Raw genomic sequence first — 16,307 nt, 5'->3', positions numbered from 1 at the left:
TGAGCATGTTTGCAGGTTTTTTTCTGCAGCTTGATCTGAACACCTATACAGTATTTTAGTTTCTATTCTACTTTTTTCAGTTTTATTTATTTTATTGGTGAACGTAGTTGAAGGTAACACACCTCCTCTGTGTCTGACACTGCAAACACCACCGCCTCAATGCTGTTTCCATGGTTCTCCAGGAACCTGCGCACTGTTCCTATAAACACACCACACACACAGACACACACGCTGTTACTGTACATATAACAACCTAACAGCTAAATGGAGACAATAATCTGATTGTTAATGTTTTGCTGATTTTGCTGAAGATCTTACATGAATAAACCTTCTGTAAACAAAGATAACTGTGTTTGATTTCTTTTAACAGTCTTTGGTGACGTCATGTGTTCCTTTTACCTCAGAAGTGTTTAAGACTGACGCAGCTGTAATGTATTTAAGTGCACATAAACACATTATGATTCTCTCAGGAAATCATGTGTGCTAATGGAAAATGCTGTTTAAATACATGAGTGTGTGTGTGTGTTATATTGACCTAATGTGGAGTCACATGTGTCAGACTGAAGTTACAAAAACCTTACAGAGCTATAGAGTAAGACCTGTGTCCCTGTACAACAGTACACAATGCTGTGTGTGTCTGTGTCTTACTGAAGGCGATGTGTGTAGCGTCCTCCAGTGGATAACCCCGTTTGGTTGTGCTCACCACACAGAAGCCAACAGATGCCATCGACTGCTCTCTGAGAAGACAAGAACCAGAAGAAAACTTCAATCAATCATCGATACATTTGATGTCTGTACATTAGATGTTTCTAAACATAGCATAGAAGCAGTATTTCCAAATTGTACCTAAATTCATAATAGCACAAAAGTTCCTTTTCAAACAATCTGATGCAAACAACAATCAATGTTTGATGGTGTGAGAAGTTTTTGTAGTTTTTAAATGTATGACCTCTGTATTTCCAGTAATTCTTTGAAGAAGAACTTTTGTTTATTTTATCAGCTGTTCCCAGACAAAGACTCACACACACACAAGAAGTGCTTATGTGCCTTTAATTAGGTGAATGACTGGTTCTTACGCAGCCAGCTGCATGATGTTTCTGTAGCAGCTGTATAGTGAGCTCTCCGCTGCCGTCCTGTACTTTGCTTTATACTTTGGTCCCACCGTGTGGACGATGAACCTCGCTGCCAGGTTGAACCCTTTGGTCAGCTTCGCCTCTCCTGTCCGACATCCTGAACACCAAGAAAACCGGGTTAGTTAGTATGAAAAACCAAAGTCGTGTTTGTTACACCATCTTCACCTCTGTTTGTAAAAAGAAATCTCATTTTACGTTCACAGATATGGAGCTAAACTAAACAGGATGTTTGGTATCTAGTGCTGCAGATGTGTTTATTTTCAAGAGCCAAGCAGCTCTGGTCGTTTTGCGGAGGTTCAGTTTTTCCTCACATCTTCCAACAGCTTTTCTGCCAGCAGCGGTTTATATTAAGAGTATCAGTGCGTTCAGCTGAGCATCAGGTGCCTGCTGATCCGCCCGCTGACATTCTTCTTGCCTCTGCAGCCTCACAGAGAATCCAGAGATCAAACCAAACTTTTCTTGGAAGTCAGAGATCATCTCCACAGTTTATACCTTTGAGTTTGAGCAGCTCGTCTCTCAGCTCGGGTCCCGCCACCTGGTGGATGCTGTCCGACACCGGGTTTTTGTCGTTTAAGGACTCGTTGCTGGTGCTCACGATGGCGGTGCAGTTCAGCAGGGCAACATCACCATTACTGTGGTGGAAAGAAAAGTTACAAATATACTGTAATATATAGATAAAATGTACAAATACAGGGACAGACATACAACATTTATTTTGGGTTATATTTGTAATTGTATGTAATCTCAGATTATTTGATTTATAAAGCAACATTTGTTAGCAACATGCTCCATTTGCCAAGATGTTTCTAAACTTTAAACACTGTCACAGTGATTAGTGACCACACATATGGCCTTTTAGTCTGCACACATTCACCCAAAGAACCTTGAAAATATCAAACCTAAGTGTACTGATCCTTGCAATGTTTCAGTCAAGTCCTTTAGGGCTTGATTTGGAAATAATAATAAGGAAGTATTGAAGCATGTGTTGCAAGCATTTGGTCACAAGACAAACTCAGCCAGGAAGAAAGAAGATGTTTTGTGTTTCAGATTATCCCTCTAAGGTTAATATAAGATGTTTCCTCATCTGGCTGCCAGGAAAATGCTGTTTTTTTTAGAAAACAGCCACAGCTCCTGAATCTCACTTTCTTCTTTTCTTTTTAATATCTTAGTAAACAAAATCAAAAGGCATCCACTCAGGTGTCTGCAGGTTGTACTTAATGTTGGAACATAAGAAAACAAACATCAAACAATCATTACAATATAATAAAAGAGTAAAATATGACCCTGATCTATCATTAATACATCAAATATGTTGCATAGTGTAATAGGTAGCCCATACTGTTCAGTCTACAGTTCATCTTTCACTATCGGCCATTATCAAATGTTAACCAACTGTGATCCAGAGCTCATGATAATGATCTTTTTTGTCATTATACAGCAGGTGCAACAACAAAAGTTCTGCAAGGCTTTCTCTCTCTTAGAGTTAAAGATTAACACACGTAGTTAAAAAAGTAAATTGCAAGGAAAAGAAAAAGTTTGGAGATGCAAGCTTAAAACAGCTTGAACTTGAGATTATATCTTTATTAAAAGATACTGTACTGTACAAATAATAAATGACCACAGCAGTCTTAAACAGCCGTCAGAATAATAAAACTACAAAATGTGCCGTCACAATCATGTTAGTGCACAAAAAAAATCTTCACCTTAAGTGAAATGGCAGCAACTCATTTACAGAGCAGTTTGAATGTCACTTGTGTACGACTCTAATAAAATGAAAGATGACTGGAGCAGCAAACACAAGGAATAAGGTTTCATCATCTGAAGCAGAAATATCTGGCTCGATATGAAGTAATGATGGGAGGTCTTAAAGATATGTTGTAATATCAGGAAATGATATAACTGCGATTTGATGAGCACAAATGCTGTTTATCTTTTTTTGACGTAATGCAGACTTTCTGTTTTACCAGATCAACATCATCATCATAATACAGTAATGCATTTTCTTGTTTTAACTGTTGTTGGTGCCAAGTGTGGTGCCTTAATAAATAATGGTAAAAAAAAAGTAATGAACTGAAGTATGGGGTTGAGTGGTGACACTTCAACTGCCTGGACATTCCACACCTTCCAAACTGTGTAGAGCCCCTTTCACACATACATTCTGTGAACATGCACCAAACATTTACTGTGGTTTAACCTGTAGGCTTCCTAGTCCAAACCCAGGTAATACCAGTAAATAACCAGCTGTGAACACAGCAGGTCCGGCTCACACACAGTGAGCAAGTAAGAGTGTCAAGCTGCTTGAAAGTGTTTTTACTGATGTGTGTATATCTTTATTTTCTAATTTTATATTGTTTCCAGCTACATTCAAGTACTTGTAGTCCTCTTCCTCTGCTACGCAAACAATAATTTACAAGTCTAACTAATGTTATATCTACAGCTGGCAAAAAACACTCTACTGTTGTTGTATTTTAGACTTTTATTGCCCGCTAAAACAAATTACATGTCATGAATTCAGTGTTTTTAAGGCCCAAACAACACCTGCACAATCCTGCAAATTGTTTCTAAACTTGGCTCCACTGGGCCACATGTACACGCTTTTTTTTTTTTATTTTAAGTGGTCACAAGGTTAAAAAAAAAAAAAAAGTCGGCTACTGCTTAAGGGTTAATTGTTCTATGCTGTGGTCATGTTGTTGCAGCAGGAATGTACTCTCACTGACTGAGCACATGAGTAACAACAAGGCTCTTACAGAAACGCTGCTGCCAAGTAGTCGGGCTCCACAGTCATGTGTTCCTCCACAAAGAGGATTTATGAGGTGCTCTGGACGCTGAACTGGGCTGTATGACCATGTGGACAGACACAACCAGCGTTTACACTACACTGTGTTTACGCTACAGTGATCATTTTACTATGTAATCTGATTCTGCAACCCACAACACATGAACACTGATCAAATCTTTGTGTCTTCTGTCTTCACAAACTGTCAATATTATCATGTTTTCTGGTAAAACATGTAATACTTCAAGCAAAGCTGATGAATTCTGCCATTACACACCACAATAAAGGAATCTATATTTGAGAGAAACCTGTGAATGTTCCTGCTAGACAACACACACTGTCTAGTATATGTGAGTCAATACAACAAATAAAGATCGTAATGCATGTAATTAATATTTATTTGTTGGATTATCTTATGACGGTGGCTTGCATGGGTTAAATCCTCATTTCTTTGAGGGGAAGAAAACAGGAACAACCACATATATATGGGAGGCTTCCCATAACAGCAAAACGAAACAAAACAGAGGAGTTAGAACAACTCTGTAGAAATCTGCAGAGTACTGAAATGTCTTTTATAATCTAATGCACAACAAAATAAATAAACTATTCCCTGGTAAGTAGCTTTAATTCTCTCTAGATTGAACTCTAGACCAAACACAGAAGTGTGTGCCTGTGGGTTACAGTAGTTACCCTTGTGTGCCGAGTTATTATTAAAAAACTATGACACTCATTTTCTATCTATACTTCTGTGAAGCCTCTCCAAGACAGCCAAAATAAAACTCGGGCAAACACTGTGAGCTTGTGAAAAGCTGATTGATTTACACCCAGCTGCAGCTCTAATGTGCAGAAATATGTATGTGAATGACTCACAAGAGGATGATCTTGCAGTTGATGTCTGGCCTGAAGGGGAAGGGCGAAGGGAAGGCCTGCTGATTGAGAAGGCTGTCACTTTGGTCCTGCAGAGGCTCCTCGCCATTCTCGCCTAGCTGCTGCTGCCATGTGGGGAGAGTCTGGATATCCACAAACTGGGAGCGAGCACCCAGAGGATCCATCCCCTCCAGTGCTACAAGCTCACACTTGGAGGTCCAAGCAGCTGTTCTGCAACAAGAAGAGATTCAGATTCATTTAAAGATCAGTCTGAAACCTCTTTCCACAACATGCCCGTGCAAAAATGTAGCTTAGTGGTGTTATATGCAGAGAAACACTTATCTTTTACAACTACATAAATTAACACTATTCAGTAGTGTTAATCTATGTAGTTGCCTCATAATCCAGACTTCTCGATTTTAAGCTTCAAACTGTTTTAAAGAACCCGACATAATAACATTATCTGCTGGTTAAAGAAGATGAGCTTCATGCTTCATTAATCATGACAAAGAGATCTCTGCAGGAATGTAATCAGGGATCGGTTGAACATGACACAAAAGTAATTTCGCAGAGCTCATGAACTTTAAATGAATTCAGAAGAACACAGGGAGTTGTATTAAATCCATGGTGGTTATGTGACAAGTGGCTGCTTCAGTAGTTGAGTTATATGGTACATTAAACACAAAATTTGATTTTGATTAAGTTGTTATGGAGTTTCCAGTTTGATGTTAGATTATTGTGAAGAGACTTGCTTTGATGACTCTACTGCTGAAGCAGAGTTAATCAATGCCTTTTTTTCTATCTCTCTAATAACAATGTATATTCAATAAACCAGGGCTCAAGGCCGTTAGTTGAATAAAAAAGCAGCAATGCACTGTCAATTTAAAGACTTTAATAAACATTATGTTTGACCTACATGGATGGAAGCAGAGCCTCGTAACAGCTGCAGCTAATTAAAATCACCAAAACACAGGTTTATAGTGAGGAAGGTAAGAGGCAGCACTGGTTCTTAAAAACTGTCGTGGTGCTGTCAAAAAAACGACTTCCCTAATGATAACTTTACTTCTTTTCCTTTTTAAAAATTTTTTTTTTGGTTCAGGGGAGGAGTGTTTTCTTTACAAATCGAGGAAAACATCATGGAAATTACCAGTTACCTACCAAGCCAATTATATTTCCTCCAGGCAGAGGTGATGTCCACGCCAAAAAAAAAAAAAATAATCAGTAAGCCTTCACACGACAGTTTATACGTTTAGGTGGTGGCGTCGTTCCGCGGAGGCCTCATACCAACAAGCAACATAAACGCTACAGAAGTCTAAAACAATCAATTAAAAAGTGAAAATTGTCCAGGTTTACACATTTAGCTGACATGCTAGGAGCTGGTTGCTGCAACGTAAAGTTCGAAACAGGAAACAAGACAACATCCGGTTAGAAATGTCAAAATAAAATACTTGCCCCAGAATTTATATATACATTGTGCTAAGTGAGATGCGAGTGAAACAGTTAACAGTAACCAGTTTTTGTTTGGATGTAATGACAACTCACAAAACCGTCACAAGGTCATGGCTTCACTTTTTATATAGTGATAGTAATATAAAACGACAGCACGCACTTTTATTTTTCTGGGCTCACACACACAACTTCCGGTACCGCTCGTGGTTTTTTAATCAAACCTAACTTGTCTGGTCCTAATCAGCTGACTAATAGGTGAAAAACACTTCCGCCGTGAGGTTTCGGGACCTGTGAGAAATCACGCGTTATTGCAAACCGCAAAACGCCTAACTGTGAACCGAATGTGACTGGTCGCTGGTAATATAAACAAAACAACACACATGTAACAAATATATATAATTTATAATATAAATCAAGCACAAAAAGGTTTTCCGGCGTTGTAGACAAAAGCAACAGATGCAGATAAATCGATAAACGAACACACCATTAAAGGGTGTTTTCAGTATTTTGTGACTTCTGTTTTAAACATAGTACATTATTCTTTTATCTGCGTGCATTTTAAGATGACCTAGGGTCACTCTATAAACTGGCCTTGTGCTGTTTTTAAATCCAGCTGCGATCGATTAGTCTAGTCTGAAACAGCAACCAAGGAAGACAACACACGTTAGCTAAGCAGGATCCGGATTTCAGAGGTAAGAAGACAAACTCGAACAAACACAACCGAGTTGCATTGAGGAGACAAAAATTTCATATAACACATACAGACACACAACCGTAATATGTTTGCCATCATGAAATCCATCTACATGAGAACATCACCACGTGGGTTCAGAAGCAACCGGAGTGCCGTGGTTAGGTTTGTTCGATGTGGGTTTTAGTCCTGTGTGGGCGGGCGGAGTTTAATGCGTATGGAGTTGTTCCATGCGGTTGAAGCGCTAAGCCCCGCTCATGTGGGTTGTGCTGTGAACTTAAACGAACGAACAAACACTAACATGCTGCTGTACTTAGCTTGTAATGAGCTAAAATGTGATAGTAGCACTAGATTATTGACTATTATTACCAAAGAGTAAAAAGTACCACTATTAGATGACATTAATAACACGTTATTAATGCCATTAAGCACTACAAGGTATGTCATGAATGGAATCCACGGTGATCCGTGCTGATCAAAGTTTTACTAGATTATGTTATAAATGATCAATTTGATCAATGACCTATTTAAATGTATGACATATTTCGAGCTAAAACTTTAATGACACATCACATTCTGGGGACAAATTAAACTTCTCAACATGTTATAATATGAATTCATCATTGTTGTAGAGGTGTAATGTGTGCATGTGTTCTTTGGCCATATAATGCATTCCTGTGTGCATGTTTGTGGTGTAAGGATACACTTGGCATATTATGGAGAGTAGAAACACTAAACAAAACATAATAAAGTCACTTTGTCTGACCTCCATGAATAGTGTGATTAATCTGTGTGTCTCTGTTCAAACAGCACTAACATCACTTCAGGCTGCTGGTCATGGGTTTGACCAAGCAGTATCTGCGTTACGCTGCCAGTGCAGTGTTCGGCGTTATCGGCAGCCAGAAAGCCAACATCACATATGTGACCCTTCGAGGAGGGGAGAAGGGACGCTATGTGGCTGTGGCTGCGTGCGAACATGTCTTTATCTGGGATGTCCGTAAAGGAGAGAAGGTGAGGTTGACTTACTTTAGTGATGACCATCTAGAGACATTCTGTTATGCAGCAAGTAAGTGTTTTTATTTTGTTTGTTTAGGTCCTGATCCTGCAGGGCCAGAAGCATGAGGTGACCTTCATGTGTCCCTCACCTGATGGGATTCATATCGCTGTGGGTTATGAGGATGGTGCTGTGAAAATCTTCAGCCTGATGAACGGGGAGAGCAACGTCTCCTTCAATGGCCACAAGTCCGCTGTCAGCGTCATACACTACGATGCACTCGGGGCACGGCTCGTCACTGGTTCCAAGGTAACAACGCTGGTTGTTTTTTTGTGTGTGGATGCTGCAACCACTCTAGGTGAAAATGAGAATGTGTTTACACAAACAGAGGTGATAGAATTGATAGAAGATAAACTGTCTGCCGGGCCTATTGTTATAGCCTGTGATGAGCATTGTTATCTTTTCTCCTCCCTCAGGACACTGATGTGATTGTGTGGGACGTCATCAATGAGTGTGGACTGTACAGGCTGAGAGGCCACAAAGACGTCATCACACAGGCACTGTTCCTTAAAGACAAGAACCTCCTTGTCACATGGTAAATCAATTTTTACCTGATACTTTCACTGATTTACTGATTAAATTAAGCTTCTAAGAACAACACATGAATAATGACAGTTACTGACTGAAACATAGCAGTGCAGTGGCTGGGTGTTATTTCATTCCTTATTCTTCAGCAACTATTTGGCTGACGTGCTTTGCAGCAGCCGTATACCTAATATCCTAACATTATGTAGAGCTCATATTTTTCCAGGATTGGTAACTTTATAATTGAAGGAAATGCAATTTCTCCCTATCTCTACAGATGCAAATGACAAAATATTTTAGGTCACACATTTTATATTGTTTAAAATGCTTGTTTACATTGAACCTCATTAATTACAGGTTTAAAGTACTAAAGTACTACTAGTACTAAATAAAAATAAAGAAAAAAAATCAAGAATAATGGAGAATTTTGTTTAAAAGTGTAGAAATTTGTGTGATATTTGACAATTAGCAATTACAGCCTTGTAGGCTAAGGACATCTGTGTTACTAACACTGTGCTCTGCTGCTGCACAGCTCCAAGGACAGTTTTGTGAAGTGGTGGGACTTGGACACACAGCACTGCTTCAAGACCATGGTGGGCCATCGCAGTGAGGTGAGAGAAGCTACTGGGCAACTGCTGTGGATGACCTTAAGTCCAACTTTAAACGATCAGAGGTCACAAATATTATTGTTTTATTGATGTATTATTATATTTGTGACATTAAAATAACAGTACCTGACACTGATCCATGTGGACTTCTTTAAATGAAAGGTTTCAATTACCAATAACAAGGAAGCGCTACTTTGTGGTTTGACTAGCACACAAAACCTACAATAAAGACAACTAAACATGTGGAGAATGTAACGTAGAACTAGCATCTTTGTGACAGTGTATATTTTCCCTGTGTGTGCCTGTTAGGTGTGGGGAATGGTGCTGTTGAACCAGGAGAACAGACTGTTAACAGGCTCGGCTGACAGTGAGCTCCGAGCCTGGGACATCAGCTACCTGGAAGAGGTGAGGACGAACACACAGTGCACAGCAGCTTCACTCAGAGGAGCAGAGAAGTCAGCTCATACAGAAAAGCTGCTCTCCCAGGGGAGAATGACTGGATCTAATCTCATAATGTAGCGCGTCTGTTTACTTCCTGCACAGGAGAAAGCAGAAGGTGAGCCCAAAGTGAAGAAGGGGAAAACGCTGTTGGATGATGACGATGATGAAGATGTTAAAGAAGACATGGATGAAAGTGTTGAGGAGGTATGTCAGTCATCTTTAAAATGTGAACATTCATAAAGCTTCGCCTTTCCCCCATCATGCCTTTCCAATGGATCAATAAGGCACAAAATGTTTAAATCCTGAGGCTCGCATGATTTTTTTGAATTCTTTGTCTGTGTTGACTGTAAATTTTGTCCATCTGCTGCAGCGCATACTGAGTTGCAAGAAGGCCGGCTCCATCCTGAGAGAAGCCAGAGATAGAGTCGTCTCCCTGACAGCAGACAGCAAGGCCAGAGTCATCGCCTGCCATGTAAGTGCTGACGTATCTCCCAGCTGCCTCTGATTATACAGCATAAAATGACTGGAATACACAACAAAGAGAAAAAGTCTGTTTGAAAAATGAAATGTAACTTCAGCAGAAGCAGCTCATATAACCTGTAGCTACATATGAGTTATGGAGGCTATGCACAGATGTCTCTTTCCCACTGGAGCGGCAAAATGACCAACAACATGGCTGTCCTTGCAAATATGAAATAAAACAGGCGCACACTGCCACTCAACAAGCCCACTCAGTGGGTGTAACTGCAGTGACATCCACATCCCATGATGCCATGTGCATACACTCAATAGAAAATGTTTACTGTGGGAACTCAGAAATCAGAGCTTCTCCTGCAGTTGACTTGGTTTAGGTCCACCATTGTCCGTTGTGTTTTGTTTCCTGTAGCTCTTGTTGGTTTCGGCAGGCCCTCATCAGTGACTCTTTGGCTAATTAAGCATTGATTCAGTCTTGTGACTGAATTTAATGTGGTTTCTGGAATTGTTGAATTTTCCTTCGAGCATAAAACCGCAGCCTGACAACAGTAATGCAGATCATTATCCTAATGTCAGTCTGTAACTTGACCACATGACAAAACCGTTTAATATAATTCTTCATGGAGTCCAAATATTTTGTTGTCTGGTTTGTTTTGTTTGTCTCTCCAAAGGGACACAGTTTATTTCCTCTAATGCAGCTGTGGTGCTTGTCAGCTGGCCATGCTTGTTATCGTCTTGTGCTGCATTTAGAAAAATGTCCTCATTCATCAGGACAAACATCAAACTCAAACAAAATGTGTCTTTATCTCCTCTGTCAGGGCAATGATTCAGTCTTGGAGCTCTTCACTGTGCTGTCAGAGGAGGAGGTGCAGAGGAAGATGACAAAGAAGCTGAAGAAGGCCAAAAAGAAGGCAGCCAAGTAAGACAAGACTTTGGGAGGTTTACACATTTTCTATCACAGTAACTTGGATGTGTAGTCAGCTTTGCTGTGTGACTGCTGCCCCCTGCTGTAGAGCTCAGGAAGTTGCAGACGAAGAGGCGGCAGAAGAGCCGGTGGTGGAGAGGATGCTGAAGGACGAGATCATCAGACTAACAAACATCAAAGCGTCCGCCAAGATCAGGTCAGTGTGGAGCCACGCACAGAAGAAACGTGGAGGTGGAAGGCGACTGATTGTGTAAAATCTTCTCTCAGATGGGTGGACTGCCTGTCGTGTGCAGGTGGCGAGCTGAGGGTGGCGCTGCTGCTGCAGAACAACACCATTGAGACCTACAGCCTGAAGACTTCAGATAAAACCCCCACAGCCAATAAGACAGCTCGGCTCACGCTCGGCGGCCACCGCACAGATGTCCGCACACTTGCCTTCAGCTCGGATAACCTGGCCGTCCTCTCCGCCTCTGGAGACACGGTCAAAGTCTGGAACAGGTGACGCTGCTCGAACTCTGGAAAAATGTCTTTAATAAACAGCTTGTGTTCGGTCCTCTTAACTGTCCCGCCCCCGGTCACAGGTCCACCCTGCAGGTGATTCGCACCATGGCCTGTGAATACGCCCTCTGCTCCTTGTTTGTGCCCGGAGACAAACAGATAATCCTGGGAACGAAGGTACCGTGACTCTTAGAAGACAGTTTTGCATTGTAATCAGCGCTAAACTTGAAGACTGAGTGCTGTTTTGTCCTGTCAGAGTGGAAAGTTGCAGATCTTTGAGCTGGCCTCAGGGAGCCTGCTGGAGACGGTAGAGGCCCACGATGGAGCAGTGTGGTCCCTGTGCTTAGCCCCAGACCAGGTAAACCTGACTTTGAGGTTTCACCATTCAGCCTTTTTCTCATACTTTTACGTTATATATCATGTGTTGTGTGTTTCCTGCAGAGGGGGATCGTCTCAGGAAGTGCAGATAAGACGGTGAAGTTCTGGGATTTTGAGCTGATAAAAGACCAGGAGACTGGACAGAAGTGAGTCAAACCTAAACTTAGTTAGTCTTCCTGTTATTATAGATGGAACTTTTTGTCCAGAACAGGACGTTCAAAACACGTAGCAGTCAGCACTAATATAAATTGTGTGTGATGCAGGAGGCTGACGGTGAAACACACACGCACTCTGCAGCTGGAGGAAGATGTTCTGTGTGTGAAGTTTTCTCCTGACCACAGACTGCTGGCAGTCTCTCTGCTAGACTGCACAGTCAAGGTCTTCTACACAGACACGCTGAAGGTATGACCACAGCTCAATGTGTGTGATATGTCGTTGCATATTGTAGCCTCATGAGGAGAAACAAATACTAAACGGTGCCCCCCTTTGCTGTTTCAGTTCTTTTTGTCTTTGTACGGACACAAGCTACCTGTACTCTGTATGGACATCTCACATGTGAGTACTCAGCTGCTTTTAGACCAGAATAATAAAGATGATACTTGATGCATATTTATGCATTAGACAACCAAACTCTTGCTTCTTGGCTGATCCATTCAGACACGGACAGCTCCCAAGAGCCCAATCTGCTTGTATTACTGACACCTCAGCCCACAGTCCTCCCTCCCAGCCTTTGACAGCCTTTGTCTTTGTGTGAACCAGGACAGCACACTCATTGCCACCGGCTCCGCTGACAGGAATGTGAAGATTTGGGGTTTGGACTTTGGCGACTGTCACCGCTCCATGTTCGCTCACGACGACAGGTACTGTCCATCACAGACCTGAGCCGAACAGAAAATTTGGGTTTTTGCCATTTTTCTTGCTTTGTCCTTTTCTGTTGGTTTGTCCGACTCCTCCCTCATTGCGTCCTCTCTTTGCAGCGTCATGTTCCTCCAGTTTGTCCCCAAGACTCATCTGTTCTTCACAGCAGGAAAGGACAAGAAGATCAAACAATGGGATGCCGACAAGTTCGAGCACATCCAGACACTTGAGGTAATGCTCTTCATCGCGTTGTTTAACCTGAAATCACATTGTGACCACGGCTCATTCCTCAGCTGTAACTGTCCTCTCTGCCCCACAGGGCCACCATCGGGAGGTTTGGTGTCTGGCCATCAGCCCTAATGGCGACCATCTTGTGTCATCATCTCACGACAAGTCCCTGCGTCTGTGGGAGAGGACCAGAGAACCCATCATCCTAGAGGAGGAGCGAGAGATGGTGAGGCCAACGACAGGCGGACAGTTTTTCAATTGTTGGAATAAAAAGTTTTTAAACATTGTTTTTGTGTTCACAGGAGCGAGAGGCAGAGTTTGAGGAGAGCATGGCTAAAGGAGACATGCCTGTGGTGAGAATTAGATTTGTTATTTTATCACCTACCATAAACTAAACTCTGTTCAGAAAGTTACACAATTGGTTTATTCTTCAGGTACCTGGAGAGACGCCAGGAGAAGCAGCACCAGCCGGCAAGAAGACCATCGAGACAGTCAAAGCGGTGAGTTTTGTGTTTATATGTACGTTATATACTACAAAAAATTAAAAACCTCCTGGGGTTAATTTCAGGCTGCAGTATTTGAATAATTCTGTTTTCATGTTCATGTCATTTTTTTCCCTTTGCAGGCAGAGCGAGTCATGGAGGCTCTGGAGCTTTACAAAGAGGAAATCCGAAAAATGGAAGAGCACAAATATGCCTGTGAGAGACCAGGCAATGAGGTAAATGATTCACTGTCACACTATCGTACAGAAGATTTGAACAGTGTTCAATATGTGCATCAGTGATTTTACTTGGAACTGATCTCTTTCTGTGCATTTGCATTATCAGTATTATAACAGCTGATGTAATTGTGTAGGTTCCTCCACCGAAACCCAATCCTATCCTTGTGGCCTTAGGGAATATCACGGTAACTAAGAATAATCTTATCAAAAGTAAATCTAAATGTATGTTAGGAGGGCTGTTGTAGCTAATTTGTGTTCATCTGTCTTTTAGCCTTCCCGCTATGTTTTGGATGTCATAAAGAAGGTCAGATCCAGGTAAGCTGTGAGCCCACACCTGGCTGATACTCTTACTCATAAAGCTAATCACCGTCTGCCTCCATTGCTTTGTGCATTCAAAATGTTTTGTTTTCAGTGAGCTGGAGGTTTCTTTGCTGGTGCTGCCGTTCTCTTACGTCCCCGAGCTGTTGAAGCTTTTCAACAGTTACATCCAGCAGGGCCTGGAGGTGGAGCTCGTTTGCCGCTGCATGTTCTTCCTGCTCAGGTAAGACCCGACTCAAAGTCAGCGATGAATGCTGTAAATTTGGCTTTTGCTTACAATGAAGGAGTTATTTCATCTTTTTCCAGGATCCACTTTGGTCAGATCTCCAGTAATCAGATGCTGCTGTCTGTCATCGATGAGCTTCGGACCAACACACTATCAAAAGTGCGCGAAATCAGAGTAAGTAACATCTGAAGAAGGAGAATTTGACCCTCACATAGTGTTTGAAATGTCCTCCTCTTGCTCACTTCTTCCCTCTTTGTTACAGGATGTGATGGGCTTTAACTGCGCAGCTCTGCAGTTCCTGCAGCGGGAGATCGAGAGCAAAGAGGATGTGATGTTCTTCGCTGACGCCACAGGCCAACTGAAGGAGAAGAAGAAGAGGAGAAGGAAGAGGGAGAGGGCCGTCCTGACCATTGCTTAAATTACACTGAACATTTTTGGCACACCTCCTTCCAGATTTATTCCAGGAAAGGGTTAACTGTTTTTTGTGTGTTCTGAAATCCTGAAAGGATGTAACAAAGTGTTTTTTCTAGTGACACGCTTCATTTCACAAATAAACTGCGTCTGAGGTTTTCTCTCACAGTACTTCATGTTTTACAGTCGAGTTTGAAAACAGATAAATCCTCCACGACAGAGAGAACTGTACCATGTACACACAGCAGCCCTATAAAACACGTTCATATACAGCTCAGCCTTAAATGGATGCATGTTTAACTCGCAATCACCCCACACATAGGACATGTATGATTTAAGCTGCTTTCTGTCCTACAAGCCCAGAGGGAGCCGTTCAGTCCTGGAGCCAAACCAGGCTGGACTTTTGAAACCTGTCAGAGGCTACCTGAGCTCCAGACCACCTGGGTGTGACCACTGAGCAAGTCTCCCCTGATTCCTGTTGGCCTGAAGTCCGGGAGATGTGGCTTGACTTTATAGCTGTAGTAACTTAGCCTAAATTTATTAACCTAAGCCTGGGTAGATGTGGTAAATTTCTCCTCATAGCAAGAGGAGAAAATCTTGGTTCTGAGCTTCCAGCTGACTTTTGGATCTCTGACCTTTAGAAACCTTTCACAGCCACATCAGACACTTCATTTTCCAGTAGTGTGTGTATTTCTTGCCCGCGGGGCGCGCTTGGAAAAATGAAATGAACGTCTTACTCACTGTTCATGTTTTAATCTCAAAAACAAATTTACTCTGCATTTAGAGGGTTGTAAAAAAAGAAAAAAACTAAACAAAAAAAGGTGCCTGCAGCTCTTTATGCAGCTGGATTTGCTCTCAGCTGTAAATGTCACACCTACCAATATTAAAAATTCTTCAGGAAAATCCCAGACTGCACGCACACACTCACACAGACACACACATACTAACACCTTATTAGCACCTGACAGCAGTTTAGATTATTTTTCACAAACTAATTAAAAGAAATCTGCTTTTGCTTTGCAAAAAGTGAACCACAATGTGACTTTTACATGAACCTACACTGAAGTAACAGGACGAGTGTGAAACGCTAAAAAATACAATATACACTACCGTTCTAAAGTTTGGGGTCACCAGGTCAGTTCTACAGCTTCTCTGATCAGCATAACAGTTCAGCTGTTCTAACATCATTTCACAGGAGTTTTCTAATCATCTATTAGCCTTTTTAACATGATTAGCTAACACAATGTAGCATTAGAACACAGGAGTGATGGCTGCTGGGAAAGGGCCTCTGTATACCTTTGTATATATTCCATTAAAAATCAGCCTTTTCTAACTAGAATACTCATTTACCACATTAACAAGGTCTAGACTGTATGTCTGATTACTTTAATGTTATCTTCATTGAAAAAAATAAAATAAAAATAAAGACATTTCCAAGTGACTCCAAACTGTCTATACTACTATAATTTGTCTACTATGACAAATTGCTAAAATAGTGTTCCCAAAAAATGCAATTATTTTAATATCATAATTTCTTTTATAATTTGTAAGTGTGTTTTTAAGTGTTAAATATAATAATAAAATAAAACCAGGCTTTTGAAAACAGAACCAAAACTGATGTTCAGTCAGATTCAGCAACACATTAGGCTTTTCAAAAATATATAAAATAACAATAAATTAATAAATAAAAAAGCTCAAAATAAAAGCTATGGCCTTTTCTTAGTAG

The 16,307-nt window shown here is 41.2% G+C and overlaps 2 protein-coding genes across 3 annotated transcripts in view; one reads left to right on the top strand and one right to left on the bottom strand.

Moving 5' to 3' along the window:
* The window catches only part of gdap2 (ganglioside induced differentiation associated protein 2), a 32,814-nt gene extending 26,647 nt beyond the window's left edge, over positions 1-6,167 (bottom strand). The window contains exons 1-6 of the mRNA XM_028394272.1: positions 5,935-6,167; positions 4,780-5,007; positions 1,626-1,765; positions 1,077-1,230; positions 649-737; positions 123-199 (exon numbers count right to left, since the gene is read on the bottom strand). Of these exons, the coding sequence (XP_028250073.1) occupies positions 123-199; positions 649-737; positions 1,077-1,230; positions 1,626-1,765; positions 4,780-4,961 (642 nt within the window). The 5' untranslated portion in view covers positions 4,962-5,007; positions 5,935-6,167. The remainder of the gene's footprint in view (positions 1-122; positions 200-648; positions 738-1,076; positions 1,231-1,625; positions 1,766-4,779; positions 5,008-5,934) is intronic.
* Positions 6,168-6,467: 300 nt separating this feature from the next.
* wdr3 (WD repeat domain 3) lies at positions 6,468-14,737 on the top strand. 2 transcript variants are annotated; one of them, XM_028394464.1, is made up of 27 exons: positions 6,468-6,582; positions 7,727-7,927; positions 8,010-8,219; positions 8,387-8,505; positions 9,028-9,106; positions 9,413-9,508; positions 9,647-9,748; positions 9,915-10,016; positions 10,837-10,937; positions 11,032-11,139; positions 11,211-11,441; positions 11,525-11,618; positions 11,698-11,799; positions 11,883-11,965; positions 12,083-12,221; positions 12,318-12,374; positions 12,579-12,679; positions 12,797-12,908; positions 12,997-13,131; positions 13,208-13,258; positions 13,340-13,405; positions 13,531-13,623; positions 13,761-13,811; positions 13,898-13,941; positions 14,039-14,167; positions 14,251-14,344; positions 14,433-14,737. In XM_028394464.1, exons 2-27 carry the CDS (start codon positions 7,754-7,756, stop codon positions 14,586-14,588), a joined length of 2,829 nt encoding a protein of 942 aa, XP_028250265.1. In that variant the 5' UTR covers positions 6,468-6,582; positions 7,727-7,753; the 3' UTR covers positions 14,589-14,737. The 2 variants fall into 2 exon arrangements, with proteins under 2 accessions (XP_028250265.1, XP_028250264.1); XM_028394463.1 differs by lacking the exon at positions 6,468-6,582 and adding an exon at positions 6,843-6,917.
* The last annotated feature ends 1,570 nt before the right edge of the window (positions 14,738-16,307 follow it).

This window comes from Parambassis ranga, chromosome 21 (assembly GCF_900634625.1).
Source record: "Parambassis ranga chromosome 21, fParRan2.1, whole genome shotgun sequence".
In the NCBI taxonomy this organism is placed as follows: Eukaryota; Metazoa; Chordata; class Actinopteri; family Ambassidae; genus Parambassis; species Parambassis ranga.
Note: the sequence above shows the minus strand (reverse complement) of the source record. Positions and strands in the feature narration are given on the sequence as shown.